The sequence below is a fragment of the Neomonachus schauinslandi genome, chromosome 1 (assembly GCF_002201575.2).
Source record: "Neomonachus schauinslandi chromosome 1, ASM220157v2, whole genome shotgun sequence".
NCBI lineage: Eukaryota > Metazoa > Chordata > Mammalia > Carnivora > Phocidae > Neomonachus > Neomonachus schauinslandi.
The window spans coordinates 153527977-153545203 of record NC_058403.1 but is presented as its reverse complement, the minus strand read 5'-3'; the positions used below and the strand labels follow the sequence as shown (position 1 = coordinate 153545203).

The 17227-nt window shown below is 37.6% G+C and overlaps 1 protein-coding gene across 18 annotated transcripts in view; it reads left to right on the top strand.

The window, feature by feature from the left end:
• The window catches only part of CLASP2 (cytoplasmic linker associated protein 2), a 183368-nt gene that overhangs the window by 132130 nt on the left and 34011 nt on the right, over window positions 1-17227 (top strand). For 10 of the 18 annotated variants that reach the window (XM_044920826.1, XM_044920842.1, XM_044920809.1 and 7 more), the window contains 3 exons: window positions 9175-9338; window positions 10345-10423; window positions 14488-14631. In XM_044920826.1, coding sequence (XP_044776761.1) covers window positions 9175-9338; window positions 10345-10423; window positions 14488-14631 — 387 coding nt within the window. Of the gene's footprint in view, window positions 1-4851; window positions 4855-9174; window positions 9339-10344; window positions 10424-10555; window positions 10607-14487; window positions 14632-17227 lie in introns of all 18 variants that reach the window. The other 8 variants (XM_021677581.2, XM_044920839.1, XM_044920802.1 and 5 more) reach the window with 3 other exon arrangements.

Below are 17227 nucleotides of genomic sequence, written 5' to 3'. Positions count from 1 at the left end.
AGCCCGATGTGGGGCTCGATCCCAGGACTCTGGAATCATGACCTGAGCCGTAGGCAGACACTTAACTGATTGAGCCACACAGGCATCCCTAAAAAACAGAATTTTTTTTATTTTTTTAGATTTTTATTTATTTATTTACTTATTTGACAGAGAGAGACACAGCGAGAGAGGGAACACAAGCAGGGGGAGTGGGAGAGGGAGAAGCAGGCTTCCTGCTGAGCAGGGAGCCCAGTGCGGGGCTCGATCCCAGGACCCTGGGATCATGACCTGAACCGAAGGCAGACGCATAATGACTGAGCCACCCAAGTGCCCCTAAAAAATAGAATTTTAAAACATCTTCAATAAGTGATATAATTCTTACCTAGTGGAAGGTATAAGACCGAGGCTGGATTATTTCTTGAAGTCCCAGCTTATTTTTTTGCTAGGACAATAATACAATTTAGTTGGATGCTAGAATTTATACAGTAATAAAAAAGAAACACTTTTTAAAGAGTCTCTTGGAGATGAAATAGGAAAGTTGAGTTTGATGTTGGGAAAGGAACTGAACTGAGCACATATGCTTGGCTTCCCTTAATAGACATGGAGAACCAGCTACGGTCCTCCCTAGAATTGTCATGAAGGTGACTTTTTGGTTTTTCTTCATCAGGTTTTATAACAATATACAATTCTTACTGACCCATCTGGTTTTGTTTGTTTGATTAGGTTTTTGGGCATTTTAGTTAGATCAGTGAAGACCAATGTAATGGGAAGATTTTTGTTAATTTGTTCCTGCTTGACTTTTGTTTGGTGATTGATTGTCCATTGGAGGCTCTGCCAATAGTGTAATTCATTAAGAATAAACTGGATATGTCACCATACTGTGCTGAGTTTAAAATGTCAGGGTTTGGGAACCTGGGTGGCTCAGTTGGCTAAGCATCTGTCTTTACCTCAGGTCATGGTCTCAGGGTCCTGGGATCGAGCCCTGTGTCTGGCTTCACGCTCAGCAGGGAGTCTGCTTGTCCTCCTCCCTCTGCCCCTTACCCTGCTCATGGTCTCTCTGTCTCTCTCCCGAATAAATAAAAGAAAAATAAATAAATAAAATGTCAGGGTTTGATTTGAGCTTTTGCAGTATATCCTGATATTATTAGAATAGCAGATTTCTCCTTCCCCATTTTTTAAATATATCTTTATAAAGTACCAACAGCTCCATCTTCAGAACAAGCAACTGATTTTGATACTTTATTTTCTTTCCAGATACAGTTTTGTTCTTTATCAGAAGTAGACCATTTTTTGTTCTGTAAAGGGCCAGATAGTAAATATTTGCAGCTTTGTGTGCCATAAGGATCTCTGTCACCACTACTCAACTCTGCCATTGTAGCACAAAGGCATCTATACACAATATGTAAACCAATGATTATGGCTAGGTTGCAACAAAACTTTATGAACACTGAAATTTTAATTTTCATGTAAATTGCTTTTTAAAAAAAAAAAACTTTTTAAAATCAAAAATGTAAAAACCATTCTTAACTTGCAGACTGTAGTTTGCTGATCCCTGTTTTCTGTGCTCAGTTCTGGGTTATTGACACTACAGTAGAAACATATATCCAGGAACCTCTGCTCGCAGAGCTCATGCCACCAGTTGAAGGTTAGGATTTTTTTTTTTTTTTTAAGATTTTATTTATTTGAGAGAGAGCAAGAGTGAGAGAGCACAAGTAGGGGGATGGCAGAGGGAGAGGGAGAAGCAGTCTCCCTGCTGAGTAGGAAGCCATCTGCGGGGCTTGATCCCAGAACCCTGGGATCACGACCTGAGCCGAAGACAGACACTTAACTGACTGAGCCACCCAGGCTCCCCAAAGGTTAGGATTCTTGAAGGGAAACAATGTACAGGCCCCTGGGTGAAATCATCCCTGTGTATTCCGGTATTTCCCTGCCATTCTCCATTACTGATCTGTGAGTTTTGTTTAAATGCTCAGTGCTACCTTGTAATCCTCCTCCTCTCATCTTTCTCTTCTCTTCTCCAAGGAGACCATGATAGTTTCTCTCCTCAATACTGCAGCCCATTCACCTCCCAAGCATATGTCCTGGCTTCTTAGCTTACCCGAAAAACGGAAGCCATCAAGCAGAATCTCTCATTTCCTGTCTCCAAACCAGCCATCTTAACTACATAGAATACCCATTCTTTCTACCTTCCCTTCTGTTGAAATGGAGGGAGGTCTCACCTTGAAGCTGTTATTAGCCTCAGTATTCTCTTGGGCCTAATTTTTTGCTAATGTGGTCTCATCTGCTTGGCTTCTGTGAATTTCTCATAAATTCCATTTTGCTGGTTGACATTTCTTTTTGTTTTCAACTTTATTGTTGGTTATTCAGTGTGTCTTTTCTGTCTCTTTAAGGAATGTGATCTGTCCGTTGAAGTGTCTGTTGTGTCTCATCCAGTCTCCGTCATACCCTTTGTCTTGCAACACCTGTCTCTCTTGTATGTTTTACTAAGTGTTGGCTCTGCGTGGATTCTTGCCCTGGGCTCTCTTCTTTCATTCTGTACCTTATCTGAAGCTTCAGTTACTGCTTGCTGTAACCTAATGACTCCCAAAAGTGTACTTCCACCCATATTTTTCTCTTGTGCTTACTTAGTCACATGCCTTATTGGTCATCTTCAACCTCAAAACCACTCTTCCTCCTGTGTTGCTTTATCTCATTAGATGAAATCTCCATTCCCTCATTGCTCAAGTGAACATTTTGGGCATCATTCTGGAAACCCACTTAATCCTAATTGATTCAGCCTTCTGAATATCTCTCCATTCTCACTGCTAGTTCAGGGCACAGTGGTCTTTTGCCTGTTGCACCTCCTCCACACTGCATCCTTTAGTAATCTTTCTATAAAAGATAAATCTTCTCTACCAGCTTAAAACCCTGCAGTGACTACTCATTGCCCTCAAGAAAATGTCGAAACAAAGCCTATCATTTTGCTTGTCATTCCTTCCTCACTCTCACCCCAGCCTGGACTGTGTCCATATCCCCAAAGGAGTCATGCACTTTTTTCTCATAACCTTGAAAAATGGTATCAGGGACACTTCTTTGTCTTCCTCAAGCCTGGGTTAGCTCTCCACTACTAGTGAATTGTAGTCACTTAATCTATAACCTCAACTGTTCTGAAACCTCACAGGGCAGAAACTTTCTGAAGCCTTGCCCCCTGAATGGGCCATAGTGTTTAGGAGGAGACATCTCATACCACTAGCTTAGTTAGGTAGATTTTCCCCTGTCTTTTTAGGTTAAAATCAACATTTCAGTCTCTATGTTAACACCTTCTGGATAATAGCCTGCTTCCATGATAACTGAAAGTTGTTCTCACTTAATGCCCAACACGATTGAGACTATCTACTATCCTCAGCAGAAACAAGATACTTAGAGAAACAGGTTGTGGGCAGCCCTATCTACTTTCTACCATCTATACTTTCATATAGGATCTCCTTCTCAAGCCGCGATATATTTTAGAATATCAGGAGAGCTCTAGTATACAGTGCAGACACCCCAGAAAGGAAGGGCCAGGAGAGAGCTCTTTCTGAATACCATTGAAATAGATGATGGAATTTTTTCCTGGTACAGGATTGGCAAAGTTTGCAAGCTGAAATTATTTGATGCCTGTAACTTGATAAACTTTTTTTAACCTCAAATACCGCATGGAAATAAGTGGTGATGGATGATGATGTATGTATACATAGACAGTAATTTAGAACATAAGCTGCAAATGTTTGATTTAAAACCTGTTAATATTTTGCTAGAGAGATGGTACAACACAGTGATATCAAGTATGGATAGTAGAGCTAGATTACTTGGGTTCAAATTCTACCTCCAACATTTATTAGCAGTGTGTGCCTTAGTTCTCTTATCTGTAAAATAGAATTAATTGTAATACCTACCTCATAAGATTGTGAGGATGATTAAGTGAGTTAATATATGTAAAGCCCTAAGTATACACCAAACACTGTATAAGTTTTTTAAAACTAAGTAAGTTTGAAGGGAAGATTTTTATTTCGACTGCTCTAGAATCATTTTTTTCCCTCAAATGTAAGAAGTGTCAGATGCCAAAAGTTACCTTATGTGTTCTGACATTGGCCTCTGAAGGAACTGTTTGAAAAGAGCCACCTTCACTGAGATTCATGCTTTGAATTGGCATTTCATGATCTGTATAGTCCTACCTCTTGAAGTCATACCATTTAGCCTTGAACAGCTAGGGTAGGAATTTAATTTATGGCTACTAAAATGGAACACAGTTGGGTGCCCAGTCACATCTGGTCTCCTAAAGAGTGTTCTAGACAGCAGAGCTGTCTGCAGTCCTAGGATCAGGAGACCATAATGCACATCTTACCTGGGGAAAACTTAAAGTTGTGGTATAGACAGTTACTTTTTATTTCCAAACAACTGTAGTCATTCTAAACCTTCACAGATACCACTTAATTTGTAAATGTATTGCTTCTGAAGAGGAAAAAAAAAATTAGATACTGTACTTTGGAAGTAAATGTTGGCACTGTTTAGAAATGGGGGTAGGTGTCTTAGTCTTAGATTCTTTCTAGAAGTTGAGCCTCAAGGATATTAGGGTCTGGAAAAGAAGTTGGTTTTCTGGGTTTTGTTTGGCAAGGAGGTGAGGGAAAAACACAGGAAAATCACATGCTCTTCTCTCATACTGTTCATTTAACTCTTGTTTTAAAAACTATTTTGAGTTTATCATGAAACTTTGAAAAACATTTGTCACTTTTATTTTCTAAGTGTTTTTCTTCCATACAGGAACTTTGCATTGATGGCGACTAATTTGTGTGTTTTTCTTTTTTTTCTTTTTTTCTTTTTGCATGCTGTCCCCTGTGTTGGAACTCTCAATAGAGAGTAAGTTGGTTCAATATTTGTTGGAAACCTAACTTTACTGCATGACTGTGAAATTAACCCTTTTTCTCTATTTTCTCTCCCGAAGAGTTCATGCAGTGTTGGACCCTTTGCAATCCACGAAACGCTATTTGCAGTTATGCAAACTGTCATTCTGTTTGGAAATGTGCTTTTTAATCTACTAATTAATCTAATTTGATTATGTTCTTCTGTATTTGATGACTGGCACACCTAAGATGTAAGTGAGATTGAGAAAAGACTGCCTCAACTGTAATAGCTCAAATGTTATCATTGTTTTCCAATAAAGTACACTTGTGAGATATGTGGAATTATAAACTGATTCCATTGAAGGTTGGTACCATTGAATTATTAAAAATAATTCCCAAGTTTCACAATTATTAAAACATCTTTAGCCCCAACCCCCACGTAAGTACTTTCTAATATTCTATAAACATCATTCTGTGAAAGCAAACAGAACATTTGTTTATGGAGCAGTGGTTCTCAAATTTCTTTTCTGAAATCAAAGTTTTAGCCCTAATATAAGCATATCTACTTTCTACTTTCTTCATTAATTATAGATAAGGAAATGGGAGGATATCAACATCTAACAGTGAACTCTGTGTGATAGGGCAGTCAAGTAAGAAATTTTATGTGAAATTCCCAATATATGTTTTGGATAGATATATATAGGCATGTATCTTATCACTTCGTAAGTACTATTGATAGGATTTAAGTATTTTGAAAAATAATAGAATTCTGTATGTGGAGTACTATAAATAACATGTCTGCATTTTTGTTCATCTGTACTCTCATTATATATAATCAAAAGAAATTTTGTACTTAGAAGAATCAGAGAAGTCTTCTTAAAGAAAATAGCAGTTCAGATCTTGGCAGGAACATAAACTTTAGATATGTCAGCATGAGAAGAAAGGGCCTCCTGGAAATGACTGGCATGAGTCCACAGAAATGGGAGATGTCAGAAAGTTTATAGGAGAGAGAAAGAAGAAGTTAGTCTTGGCTGGGATGAAGGGAAGATCTTACACATCTTCCCTTGCCATTGAGAAAAAAGGGCTGGCTACCAATTACAGGGTAAGTTTCCACGTAAGAGAAAATCCTTCCTCTTTAAGGAACTTTTTCTGCACATTAATTGAACAACTTTTTGTTCAGTCTTCAGCCTCTGATAAACTTTGAGCTTGGTTCTAACTGGTAATGCAAGACTATATAAAGATAGAGGCTTTATTCTCAAATGTTATATGTTCCAGGTGGGAAGATGATATAAATACAGAAAAAGTTAAATAGCACCATCAAGCTCGTCCCACAACAGGTTCCATGTGGCTATATTCTAACATGGTCTAAGAAGCTTTTTGGCTGAGACTTGAGTGGTAAACCTTGTAGCACGTCACATGCTGTGTGTAAATAGAGGAAGTACGGTAGGAAATCAGGAGTGTGGTGAGATCTGTTCAGGGACAAAGACTATGTTGCCAGATAGTCCAAGATCAGTTTGGAGAGTTAGAACATTGTCTAAGCATTTGAGACATTATTTTGTAGACTATTCTATAGGCAGTGGAGGATTTTGTGTCTCTCAGAAGAATATCACAGTCTGATGATGAGAAAGAAGCATGAGTTGGCCCGCTGCCTGTTTTGTAAATAAAGTCATGTTGGGACACAGCTGTATTCGCTTGTTCGCATACTGTCTATGGCTGTGCTACAATGGCAGAGTAGTTGTGAAAGACACTGTATGGCCTGCAAAGCCTAGAGTGTGTACTTACCTGGCCTCTTCCAGAAATCCAGACTTGAGGTCAGAAAGACCTGGTGCCTACAGTGATGGTATGATGGACAGATTTGGGAAAGGCCAAAAGAGAGCTATTTGAGAGGTCTTGGGGCCTACTACGCTAGAGCACAGTGGGCCTGTAAGGAGCAGAGCAGGCCTGTTAAGGTCACACTTTTGATGAAAAGCAAATCAGGAAGAAGTCTGGCTCTTTATCACTGCACATTTAGAATGCAGAAGGAAAATGCCTGGCAACAGAAGAAAGACAGATGGGAAATAATAAGAGGAAAGCAGTGGCAAGCTACAGAATGGCCAAGCATACTAAGCTAATGAAAAAGCTACTACTTTTCATGATTAGGAGTTAATTGGTGGGAAGGAAACTGAAGGAGAAATTCTTGGGACATTGTCTTCTGTAGCTGTAAGCAAAGGATTTAGATTGAGAATAAAAGAGTAAAGATAGTAGAGGAGACCATACTGTAGAGAGCAAGAATCCAGAATAGAAAGCTTAGTCTTAAAGAGGAAAAAAAAATGGCTCTCCCTTATAGAAACGATTATTAGAAGGATGGCTATAAAGGAAATGAAAGTGGGGGAAAAGTCAGTGGAGTTTTATGTTGAATGACAGTAAAGTGGATGAGGTAAGTTATCTCGTAATAGAGTGGATGGAACACAGTTGAAAGCCAGCATTAAGTTGTGACCCAACCTTCACTATGGAAACCTTGGACAAGTCACGGAATTTTCTGGTTCTCAGTTTCCTGAGAACCAGATAAAATGGGAGAATCGACTTAGGAATTCTAATGTTGATTTTACTATAGTGAGAGCTTAAAGTTGGAATCTTCAGGAAAAGAGGCAGGAGTTGAGACAAGATTAAAAGTAAATCAAAGAATTAGAGTGTTGTGCCTGGCAAACTAGGTTTGGAGGATGGGCAGAAAGCCCTGATGTGTCGTGTTTGCTATAATTCCTGAAGTGTAAATACCCCCACCATGGCTAATTTCAGGCTATCAACTACCTTACAAAATTCCTGAGTATTTAAAACAGTTGGCTTTCTAGGCAAGTACTGAGTCCAATCCACCACTGGACAGATTTGCCAGGTACCAATCAGTAAGAATGAGTACTAAATTAGATAACATGCATTTGTGCTAGAGTAGGTTTAGTGGAGTCCCTCAACAGTGTTCTAGGCCCTGAGAGACAGCGAAAGGCCATTTAATATTGAGACAGTGGCCCAAGTTTTAAATCTAAGAGAAGCCAGGTTTTTAGGTGTGGTCAGGGAGGTGGGATGGAAGTTAATGATTCTGCATTGTGAATAAGATCAGTGTTGAAGAGATACTGCCTGGGGATCAGAGAGTATTAGAAAATCTAAAGTAGTCATAGTTCCTGCTTTTACACTTATAGTGCATCTTCAGCAAATAGCTAAAGTGTATTTTTTTCTAACTCGGACTCAAATATTAAACCTTAGTTATAATTCTAATCAGGAAAATCCTTCATTTCTAACATAAGAGAAAAAATGGGAGCTCATGTATAAATGCATAAAGGAAATTCAAGAATAAGATACATATTGAGAACAAACTCTTTAATTCTCAATTAGCAAAGTTTTGAGATTACTAACTTTTTTAAACCATAGTTTTTATAGTCTGTTGTGATTATACATTGTCTCATAATATAATGGCTGACACTGGTCCTAAGAGTTTTTTCTTCTTTACCTAGAAATAAATTCTCCAGTATGGTATGGAATTTCTTATAGAGATAGAACCTTAATGTTGGTCATTTTTCATAAGTATTTTAATGAGATGCATTACTTAAGAATATTAACTTTCCTTAAAATTTTTTACCTTATAAAACTTTTTTAACTAGTAGATTAATATTGGAACCAAGTATAAAACCCATCAAAAGAAATGGAGATTAATAGCCATCAATGATTTTTTTTTAGAAATCACTAAAATTAAGATGTAGATTTGTATCCTGAATTTATTTTAGGTACAGTCACCGTTATCCCAGATCATTTAAAATTACATTTGGGGCAGTTTTAATAAATACTATATCTCATACCAAAAGAATTTTTGACAGCTGACATATTGAGAAATCTAGGAGTCTTTAATTAGCCCAACATGTCAGAATGTTCTTATACTTTAAGGTAGCTGTCAGCAAAGTCATCTTCTGATTAACTCAGTGCCAGTCTTCCAAAGAGCTGAGGGCTGGTGAGGCTATCAGTAGGTAATGCCTTGCCCTAAATTTCAGATAAAATGGATTTCAGTTTAACCACATTAAGCTATGGCATCATTGACAACATTAGGTGTGCCAGCCATTATGGCCAAAGTTTCTTTACCAAGTGATGCTGCATGGAATAGCTAATTGTTGAACTTCAGCAGAAGTTGGGTAACAGTTCAAACGTACTCTTGTATCACAGAGTCCAATGAAAAGCAAGAGAGATTGTTTTTCCGCTTGGCTGCCAATCGCTGTGCCTCTGATTCCTGTATTCCCTTCCTATTTCAGTTTTGAATTGATCATAAAGGTCAATATTTCCTCCTTTTTCTCTCCCCTTCCCCATTTATCCACTATAGGTATTCAGCATGTTTTTGGAGACTCTAGTGGATTTCATACAAGTCCACAAAGATGACCTTCAAGACTGGTTGTTTGTACTGCTGACGCAACTATTAAAAAAAATGGGTGCTGATTTGCTTGGATCTGTTCAGGCAAAAGTTCAGAAAGCCCTTGATGTTACCAGGTAATATTTTCTTCAGATACTTCAAGTTTATCCAGTAGTAATCAGGAATGTTTAGTTTCTTTGTTTAGATTTCTGAATCCTTCTGATTCATTTAGGCTGCATGGGCTTCATTTGAAAATTGTTAATGATGCCCATTCACATGGGTATATCTAATGCAACACTGGTCCTTAAATCAAACACTGCCTTTCTTTTCTAAAACAATCATGAACACTGGCTGAGTAATTCAAAGGCAGTATTTTATCTTAACTAGGATATTCAAAGTAGAGTTGAAGATCTTATTCAGTCTAATGTTAACATAAAAAATATTTCCTAAATTTAAAAAGAATGTTTTATTATAGCACTTAAATATTCAGAATCTTTTTTCAGAAGATTTTGAACCAATGATATATTTCTGCTTTCTTGTGTAGATTGTTGAGGTGAATTATTTCAAATACCCACTTACTAGGTTGAAGTGAGTCTAGAATTCAGATATTAGGTCTGGGGAAATATCTCTGATAATGTTCAACTTTTTTTTTCTTTTACTTTTTTATTTTAAAGATTTTTTTATTTAGAGAGAGTGCAAGTGGGGGGAGGGGCAGAGGATGAGGGAGAGAGAGAGGGAATCAAGCAGATTCCCCTCTAAGCAGGGGAGCCCCATGTGGGCCTCAATCTCACGATCCTGAGATCATGACCTGAGCTGAAATCAAGAGTTGGACCCTTAACTGACTAAGGCACCCAGGCGCCCCAGAACTTTTTTTCTGATTAAATCCATACTTGAGGGTAGATAGACCCATTATTTGCTGTAGTGTTGTTTTTAACGCCCATTAGGATATAGATTCAGATGTTCACATTGTTCTGGGAATAACTTGTATGCTGTACTATATAGACTATACTATTTAGAGATACGACTTCATGCATGCTCTTTGAATGACATACTGTGTTTTGGTATTCAGCATAATCTTCTGTTTAGTTTGCTAAATGTTTACTTGATAAATTTTTGTTTTGCTTTGTTCTTTCCTTATTTCAGAGAATCTTTTCCAAATGATCTTCAATTTAATATTCTAATGAGATTTACTGTTGATCAGACCCAAACACCAAGCTTGAAGGTAAAAAATTGAAGTCTTTGGAAGACATTGTAAGGAATTGAAGTATTTTATTAATAAAGTTATGTTGATATTTGTATTTCTGTCCAATGAGAAGCTGTTCCATCAGTGGATTTTGTTTTTATAAACTTTCAGACAGTCAAGCCAGCACTTCGGGACCAGCTTCACTCTTTTTGGAGCTCCAAGGTTTTTTTGTTTTTGTTTTAATCTTCATTATTTCTTTTCTTAACTCTCTTTAAAAACTCTGCCGTGTTTCAGAGAATGTTTGTATGCATCTGATTTCAACTACTAACCTCTGTAAGCCCTTTAAGCATGCACAGATTTTATTTCAAATGTTACTCAATTGCCAGTCTATGTCTTGGAGAAGCTTCCTGGGGATTTCCATTTAGAAAGCAGCACAAGTATGGCCATCTAACTCTAAGCTGGTAATGCAGACTTGCTCTATAAAGTCTTATCTCATTTTATGTTTGTGATTTCCCAACACTTATTTTTTTAGTTTAGAAGTTTGAATAGGTATTTTGGGCAAAATGTTAGTTTTGCCTATGTCTTTATTTTAGTAAACAAAAATTTTTAAGTTTAATCTCCCTACTATTCTCCAGTTCTCCTTAACTGAAATAGTCACTTTTTGCAATGTGATATTTCTAATGTGTGCATAAAATTTAGAATCAGGATTAACTTTCTCAATTATTAGCACACATTTTTTAATTTATGTGAAAACGAGATGGATTCCAATTTGTGACTTAAAATGATTACTAGGTTTAACATAAAAGAAAATATAATTTAATGGAAAAGCCCCTGAATTCTTTACTAGAGGTGTTTTCTTAGTGAGTTTTATTAAATGAGATTAAAGTCAGGGAAATAACAAGCATATGTGCATTTACAAGCCTTACATTTTTCTGCTCTCTTCTGCACGAAATATATTTCTACAAGCATTATTGCCCATGATTGATTTTCCTTTAAGATTCTGAATATGATTTTGCCTTAAAAACCACAATTATGTTTCTTACCAGGGTTGATTTACACTCAACATAATGTTAATTTCTCAGAGCTGCTTTGTGAAAGGGATTCCATCTATTTTGATTTTAAAATGTGACCTACAGAAGGAGAATCATATACTTGATTTTACTGATAAATGTTTTGAACTCATTCTTTGTCCTAGCCATTGTGTGAGGCAGTCCAAGAAATATAAAATTTATAATTTTTTATCATTATAATGCACAATAAATTGTAATAAGGGTTATGATTTAGGTACCAGGGGTAGGTAGGTATTCAAGTGCTGTTGAAAATGTACGTAGAGCTATTTCATGGGCTAGTGGAAAAGGAGGTCTAAACCATTAGCTTAAGAAATAAGGGTGAGGGCGCCTGGGTGGCTCAGATGGTTAAGCGTCTGCCTTCGGTTCAGGTCATGATCCCAGGGTCCTGGGATCAAGTCCCGCCATCGGGCTCCCTGCTCCTTGGGAGCCTGCTTCTCCCTCTACCTCTCTCTCTCTCTCTGTCTCATGAATAAATAAATAAAATCTTAAAAAAAAAAAAATAAGGGTGATAGGGGAGTTCAGGGAGAGAATAAAGTTGTTGAATGCCTAGAGAAAAAGACAGTGGGAAACAGACAAATTAAAATTAGCTTTCCTATTGGAAAATGGGACTGGAATTACAGACTGTTTCTCTAAAAGCTGTATATTTAAATGGCTTTTATATTTTATATATACATGCAGTACATATTATATAAACATACACACAGGCAAAGCTACAGAGGAAAATCACTCTTCAACTCCTAAATTGATATTTTAGGATAACAAGGAAAAGTTAAATTGGAGCCATACCTATGCCAAAAATGAATAATTTTCAGATGGGTGACAGATTAAGATTAAAAAACTGTTCTGAACAGGTTATAGAAAAAAACAACTTGAGTGTGAGATCTATAAAGTTCTTTATTGAAAAAAATGCGTCTTTCAGATAAAGGAGAAAATTTTATATAAAATTTTATCTCTCACAGTCGTGGTTAAATGTCAGAAAAGAAGCAATAGAATGGGGGAAATGGCAATACAGTGATTTTGAGTAAGTAATATTTAAAAAAAACAATTTTGGTGACTTTTTCTGGGTTTCACAGATCTGTTATAAAGTTATGCACGTTTAAGTAGCAAGATAATTTTTCCTTCTCTGAAGAATACGTTTGTGTTATTAAAATTACAGACTATGTATATAAACTTGTGAAATACTCTACTTAAATCTAAACTTTCAAATGATTATTATGTGTGTATTGTGATTATTTTGCCGAGTGGCATAGTAAACACACCTGCTCTGTGAAACCCTTTAAAATTTTATGTGCCTCTGTAAATTGCCAAGACACTGCACTAGTCGAATCTCACATAGCACAAATAAGTGCATTCAAATATTGATGGTGGCAAATTGAAAACAAACTACATTGATGTTCATCCTTTGATTTACTATTGCCACCTTTCAATTATTCACACTGATAAAAGGTGACACGGCTTTAAGAATCCAGAATGTTAGGTGCTGCCTTACTTTATTGGGCCTGCTACTGCAAAATTAACCATAAGTCTCTTTTCCTCTCCACGGCACATTTTACCTGAGATGGCTGATAGGTTAACTCAGTTTTTTTCAGTACATCTCTTAAAGTTATAGTTCTTAAAATTTATTCATTTTGAAATGAATGTAATCTGATCACTTTTTTCTTTTTAAAATTTTTTTTTTAAGATTTATTTATTTTAGAGAGAAAGAGCATGCCCAAGAGAGGGGGGAGAGGGAAAGAGAGAGAGGGAGAGAAGCAGACTCCCTGCTGAGTGCAGAGCTTGATCCCACGGGCCCCGAGACCATGACCTGAGCCAAAATCAAGAGTCGGACGCTTAACTGACCGAGCCCCCAAGCACCCCCTTTTTCTTTTATAAACTGGAGTCAGAAGGAGGAAAATGTACAAGAGTCAGAACCTTATTTTAACCCTTCACTTTCTATATATTGACTTGGCACAGTACTTCCAAAGGACCTTATTTGGGTTGAGTGAGACAAGTGGCATCTTAAGATCAATAACAAGGGAAGAAAGATCATTCTTATCTTAATCTTTGGCAGTATTTTTTCAAAGTTGCTGTTTTAATTATACATGTAAACCTTCCAAGTCAGCAAATCTGTATTTAATACATGTTCAGCATATGTTGTATCCAAGGACTGTACACTATGCCAGGTGCCATTTCTAAACTGCACTAGCAGAGTCCTTTAGAACCATTATTTACAAATCCTAGAATGTTAGAAGATGTGACAGTTGTTCTCAACCTGTTTTTCTGCTCCAACACACCTGGGAGAAAGGAGGTAATTTAACAGTGGATAACAAAAGAGATAATTTAACTCTAAGGATAACAAAGGCTGAGCATAAGGAAGAAGCATGTGTGCTTTGCCCCACCTCCTGCTGATTTTGAAGCCTGCATTCGACCACACACCTACCTAGCATGCACCCAAGCATCAGGAATTACAAATAAGTGTTGTATTTTCTCCAGTGGTACTTCTGTAAAAATTTTTTGTGACGCTTCTTTTGAAAGGTAGTAGTTCTAGCAATTGATGGACCTATTAAGGAACATGATCTCATTGGGTGAATGTTACTGTATGTTTGGGAGAAAACCTGTATTGCCCACCTCAATTACTTACTTGGTTTATGATACCTTATTTCCAGAATACTTTTGGTTCATTTCCACAAAAGCCAAATTACACTTAATTTATAAAGATGGGCTCCTAGGGAAATCTAGACAAGTCAGCTGTAAGCTCTGAAGGCAGGCTCAAGGAAAAGGGTCTAATCTTGTCAAGAGAGTCTTCAGCAGTTGTTCAGACACAGGGAATGAAACACCTGGGACTTAAAAGTTCTGCATATGTGAAAACAAAAATCCACATTACCATGTATTTGTACCTCAGGTATGTAGATGGTTATATAATTTCTTTGTTGTTGTTGATGGTGTTTCATTTTGTATTGGTCGAAAAAATAATCACCTAATTGTTTCTGAAGTATTGTCCGTATCCCTCAGTGACCATCTGATTGTCCTCTCTCATTGTGCTTACCTCTGTAGGTGAAGGTTGCTATCCTTAAATACATAGAAACTCTGGCCAAACAGATGGATCCAGGAGATTTTATAAATTCCAGTGAAACTCGTCTGGCAGTGTCTCGGGTTATCACTTGGACAACAGAACCCAAAAGTTCTGATGTTCGGAAGGTATGTTTTAATTTAAGGTTTAGAAGGTAAATTAGATAAGCAAGTCAGTCGTTTTGGATTGCCAATGAAGGGAACTAATATTTCAGGACATTACCAGTTAGCATTGAGTTATTTACCTAGTGACATGAAGACTTTTTTTTTTAATCTTTTATATTTTAAATTTTATCCATTTAATATGAGTATAATATAAAAAATAACTGTCCTGGGGCACCTGGGTGGCTCAGTTGGTTAAGAGTCTGACTCTTGGTTTCAGCTTAGGTCATGATCTCATGGGTCATGAGATTAAGCCCCAAGTTGGGCTCTGCTCTCAGCGGGGACTCTGCTTGAAGATTCTGTACCTCTGTCCTTCCCCCTACCCGCGTGCATGCTCGCTCTCTCTCTCTCAAATAACTCTTTTTGGGGTGCCTGGGCGGCTCAGTCATTAAGCGTCTGCCTTCGGCTCAGGTCATGATCCCAGGGTCCTGGGATCGAGCCCGGCATCGGGCTCTCTGCTCGGCCGGGAGCCTGCTTCTCCCTCTCCCACTCCCCCTGCTTTTGTTCCCTCTCTAGCTGTCTCTCTCCCTCTGTCGAATAAATAAAATAAAATCTTTAAAAAAAAAAAAAAAGAAAACTTTTTTTTTTTTTTTTTAATAAACCTAAAAATAACTGTCCTGGTGCGCCTGGGTGGTTCAATTGGTTAAGCATCCAATTCTTGATTTCAGCTCAGGTCGTGATCTCAGGGTTATGAGATTGAGCCCTGCGTTTTGCTCTGTGCTGGGTGTGGAACCTGCTTAAGATTCTCTCTCTTCCTCTCCCTCTGCCCCTCCCCCCCAAAAATAAATAAATAAATAAATAAATAATAACTGTCCTTGTCACAATCCTCCCCACCTCTAATCTTGTAACCATTCAAAATATAGTCAACCCTTGTTAATATCCAAAATATGTAAAGAATTTATACATCTCAACATCCAAAAAAACAAATAATCCAACTGAAAAATGGGTAGAAGACATGAACAGACATTTCTCCAAAGAAGACATACAGATGGCCAACAGACACATGAAAAGATGCTCCACATCACTCATCATCAGGGAAATGCAAATTAAAACCACAATGAATTATCACCTCACATCTACCAGAATGTCTAAAGTCAAAAACACAGAAAACAAGTGCTGGCAAGGATGTGGAGAAAAGGGAACGCTCTTGAATGGTTGGTGGGAATGTAAATTGGTGCAGCCACTGTGGAAAACAGTGTGGAGGTTTCTCAAAAAATTAAAAACAGGGGGCACCTGGGTGGCTCAGTTGTTAAGCGTCTGCCTTCGGCTCAGGTCATGATCTGAGGGTCCTGGGATCGAGCCCCACATCGGGCTCCCTGCTCAGTGGGAAGCCTGCTTCTCCCTCTTCCACTCCCCCTGTTTGTGTTCCTGCTCTCATTATCTCTCACTATCTCTCTGTAGATAAATAAAATCTTAAAAAAAAAAAAAAATTAAAAACAGAATTACCCTATGATCCAGGAATTGCAATTTTGGGTATTTACCCAAAAAATACAAGAACACTAATACAAAGGGATACATGCACCCCTATGTTTATAGCAGCATTATTTGTAATAGTCAAACTATGGAAGCCGACCAAGTGTCCACTGATAGATGAATGGATAAAAAAGAGGTGCTATATATATACACATATATATAAATATATAATGGAATGTTATTCAGCCATAACAAAGAATGAAGTCTTGCCATTTGAACAACATGGATAGAGCTAGACAGTATAATACTAAGCAAAGTAAGTCAGGAAATGACAAATACCATATGATCTCACTCATGTGGAATTTAAGAAACAAATTGGAGGAAAAGAGACAAACCAAGAAACAGACTTTTAATTATAGAAAACAAACTGATGGTTACCAGATGGGAGGTGGGTGAAGGGATGGGGGAAATAGGGGATGGCGATTAAAGAGTACACTTAACATGATCAACAAAAAAAATGCAAAAAACAAAACAAAATATAGTTGACCATTGAACAACACAGATTTGAACTGTGTTGGTCCACTTACATGCAGATTTTTTTTATAGTATAGTAATATAAATGTATTTTCCTTATGATTTTCTTAACATCTTTTCTCTAGTTTATTTTAAGAATACAGTATATAATACATATAGCATACAAAAGGTATGTTAATCAGCTGTTTATATTACCACTAAGGCTTCTGGTCAAGAGCAGAGATTTGACTGTGCGGGAGGTTGGTGCCCCTTACCTCTGTGTTGTTCAAGGGTCAACTGCAGTCTAAATCTTTCCCCTTGCAGGTACCAATGTATTTCAAGTAGGAATTTACAGTTATTTCTTGATTTACTCATTTTAGGCATTATCTACTGATCTACTGATAAATTTAGCCAGTATGTAGCTTTCTATCTACCTTTCTACATAAGAACTTAGCTTTAGGGACGCCTGGGTAGCTCAGTCAGTTGAGCATCTGCCTTTGGCTCGGGTTGTAATCCCAGGGTCCTGGGATCGAGCCCCACATCGGGCTCCTTGCTTGGTGGGGAGCCTGCTTCTCCCTCTGCCTGCCGCTCCCCCTGCTTGTTGCTCGTGCTCTCTCTCTCGGACAAAAAAAAAAAA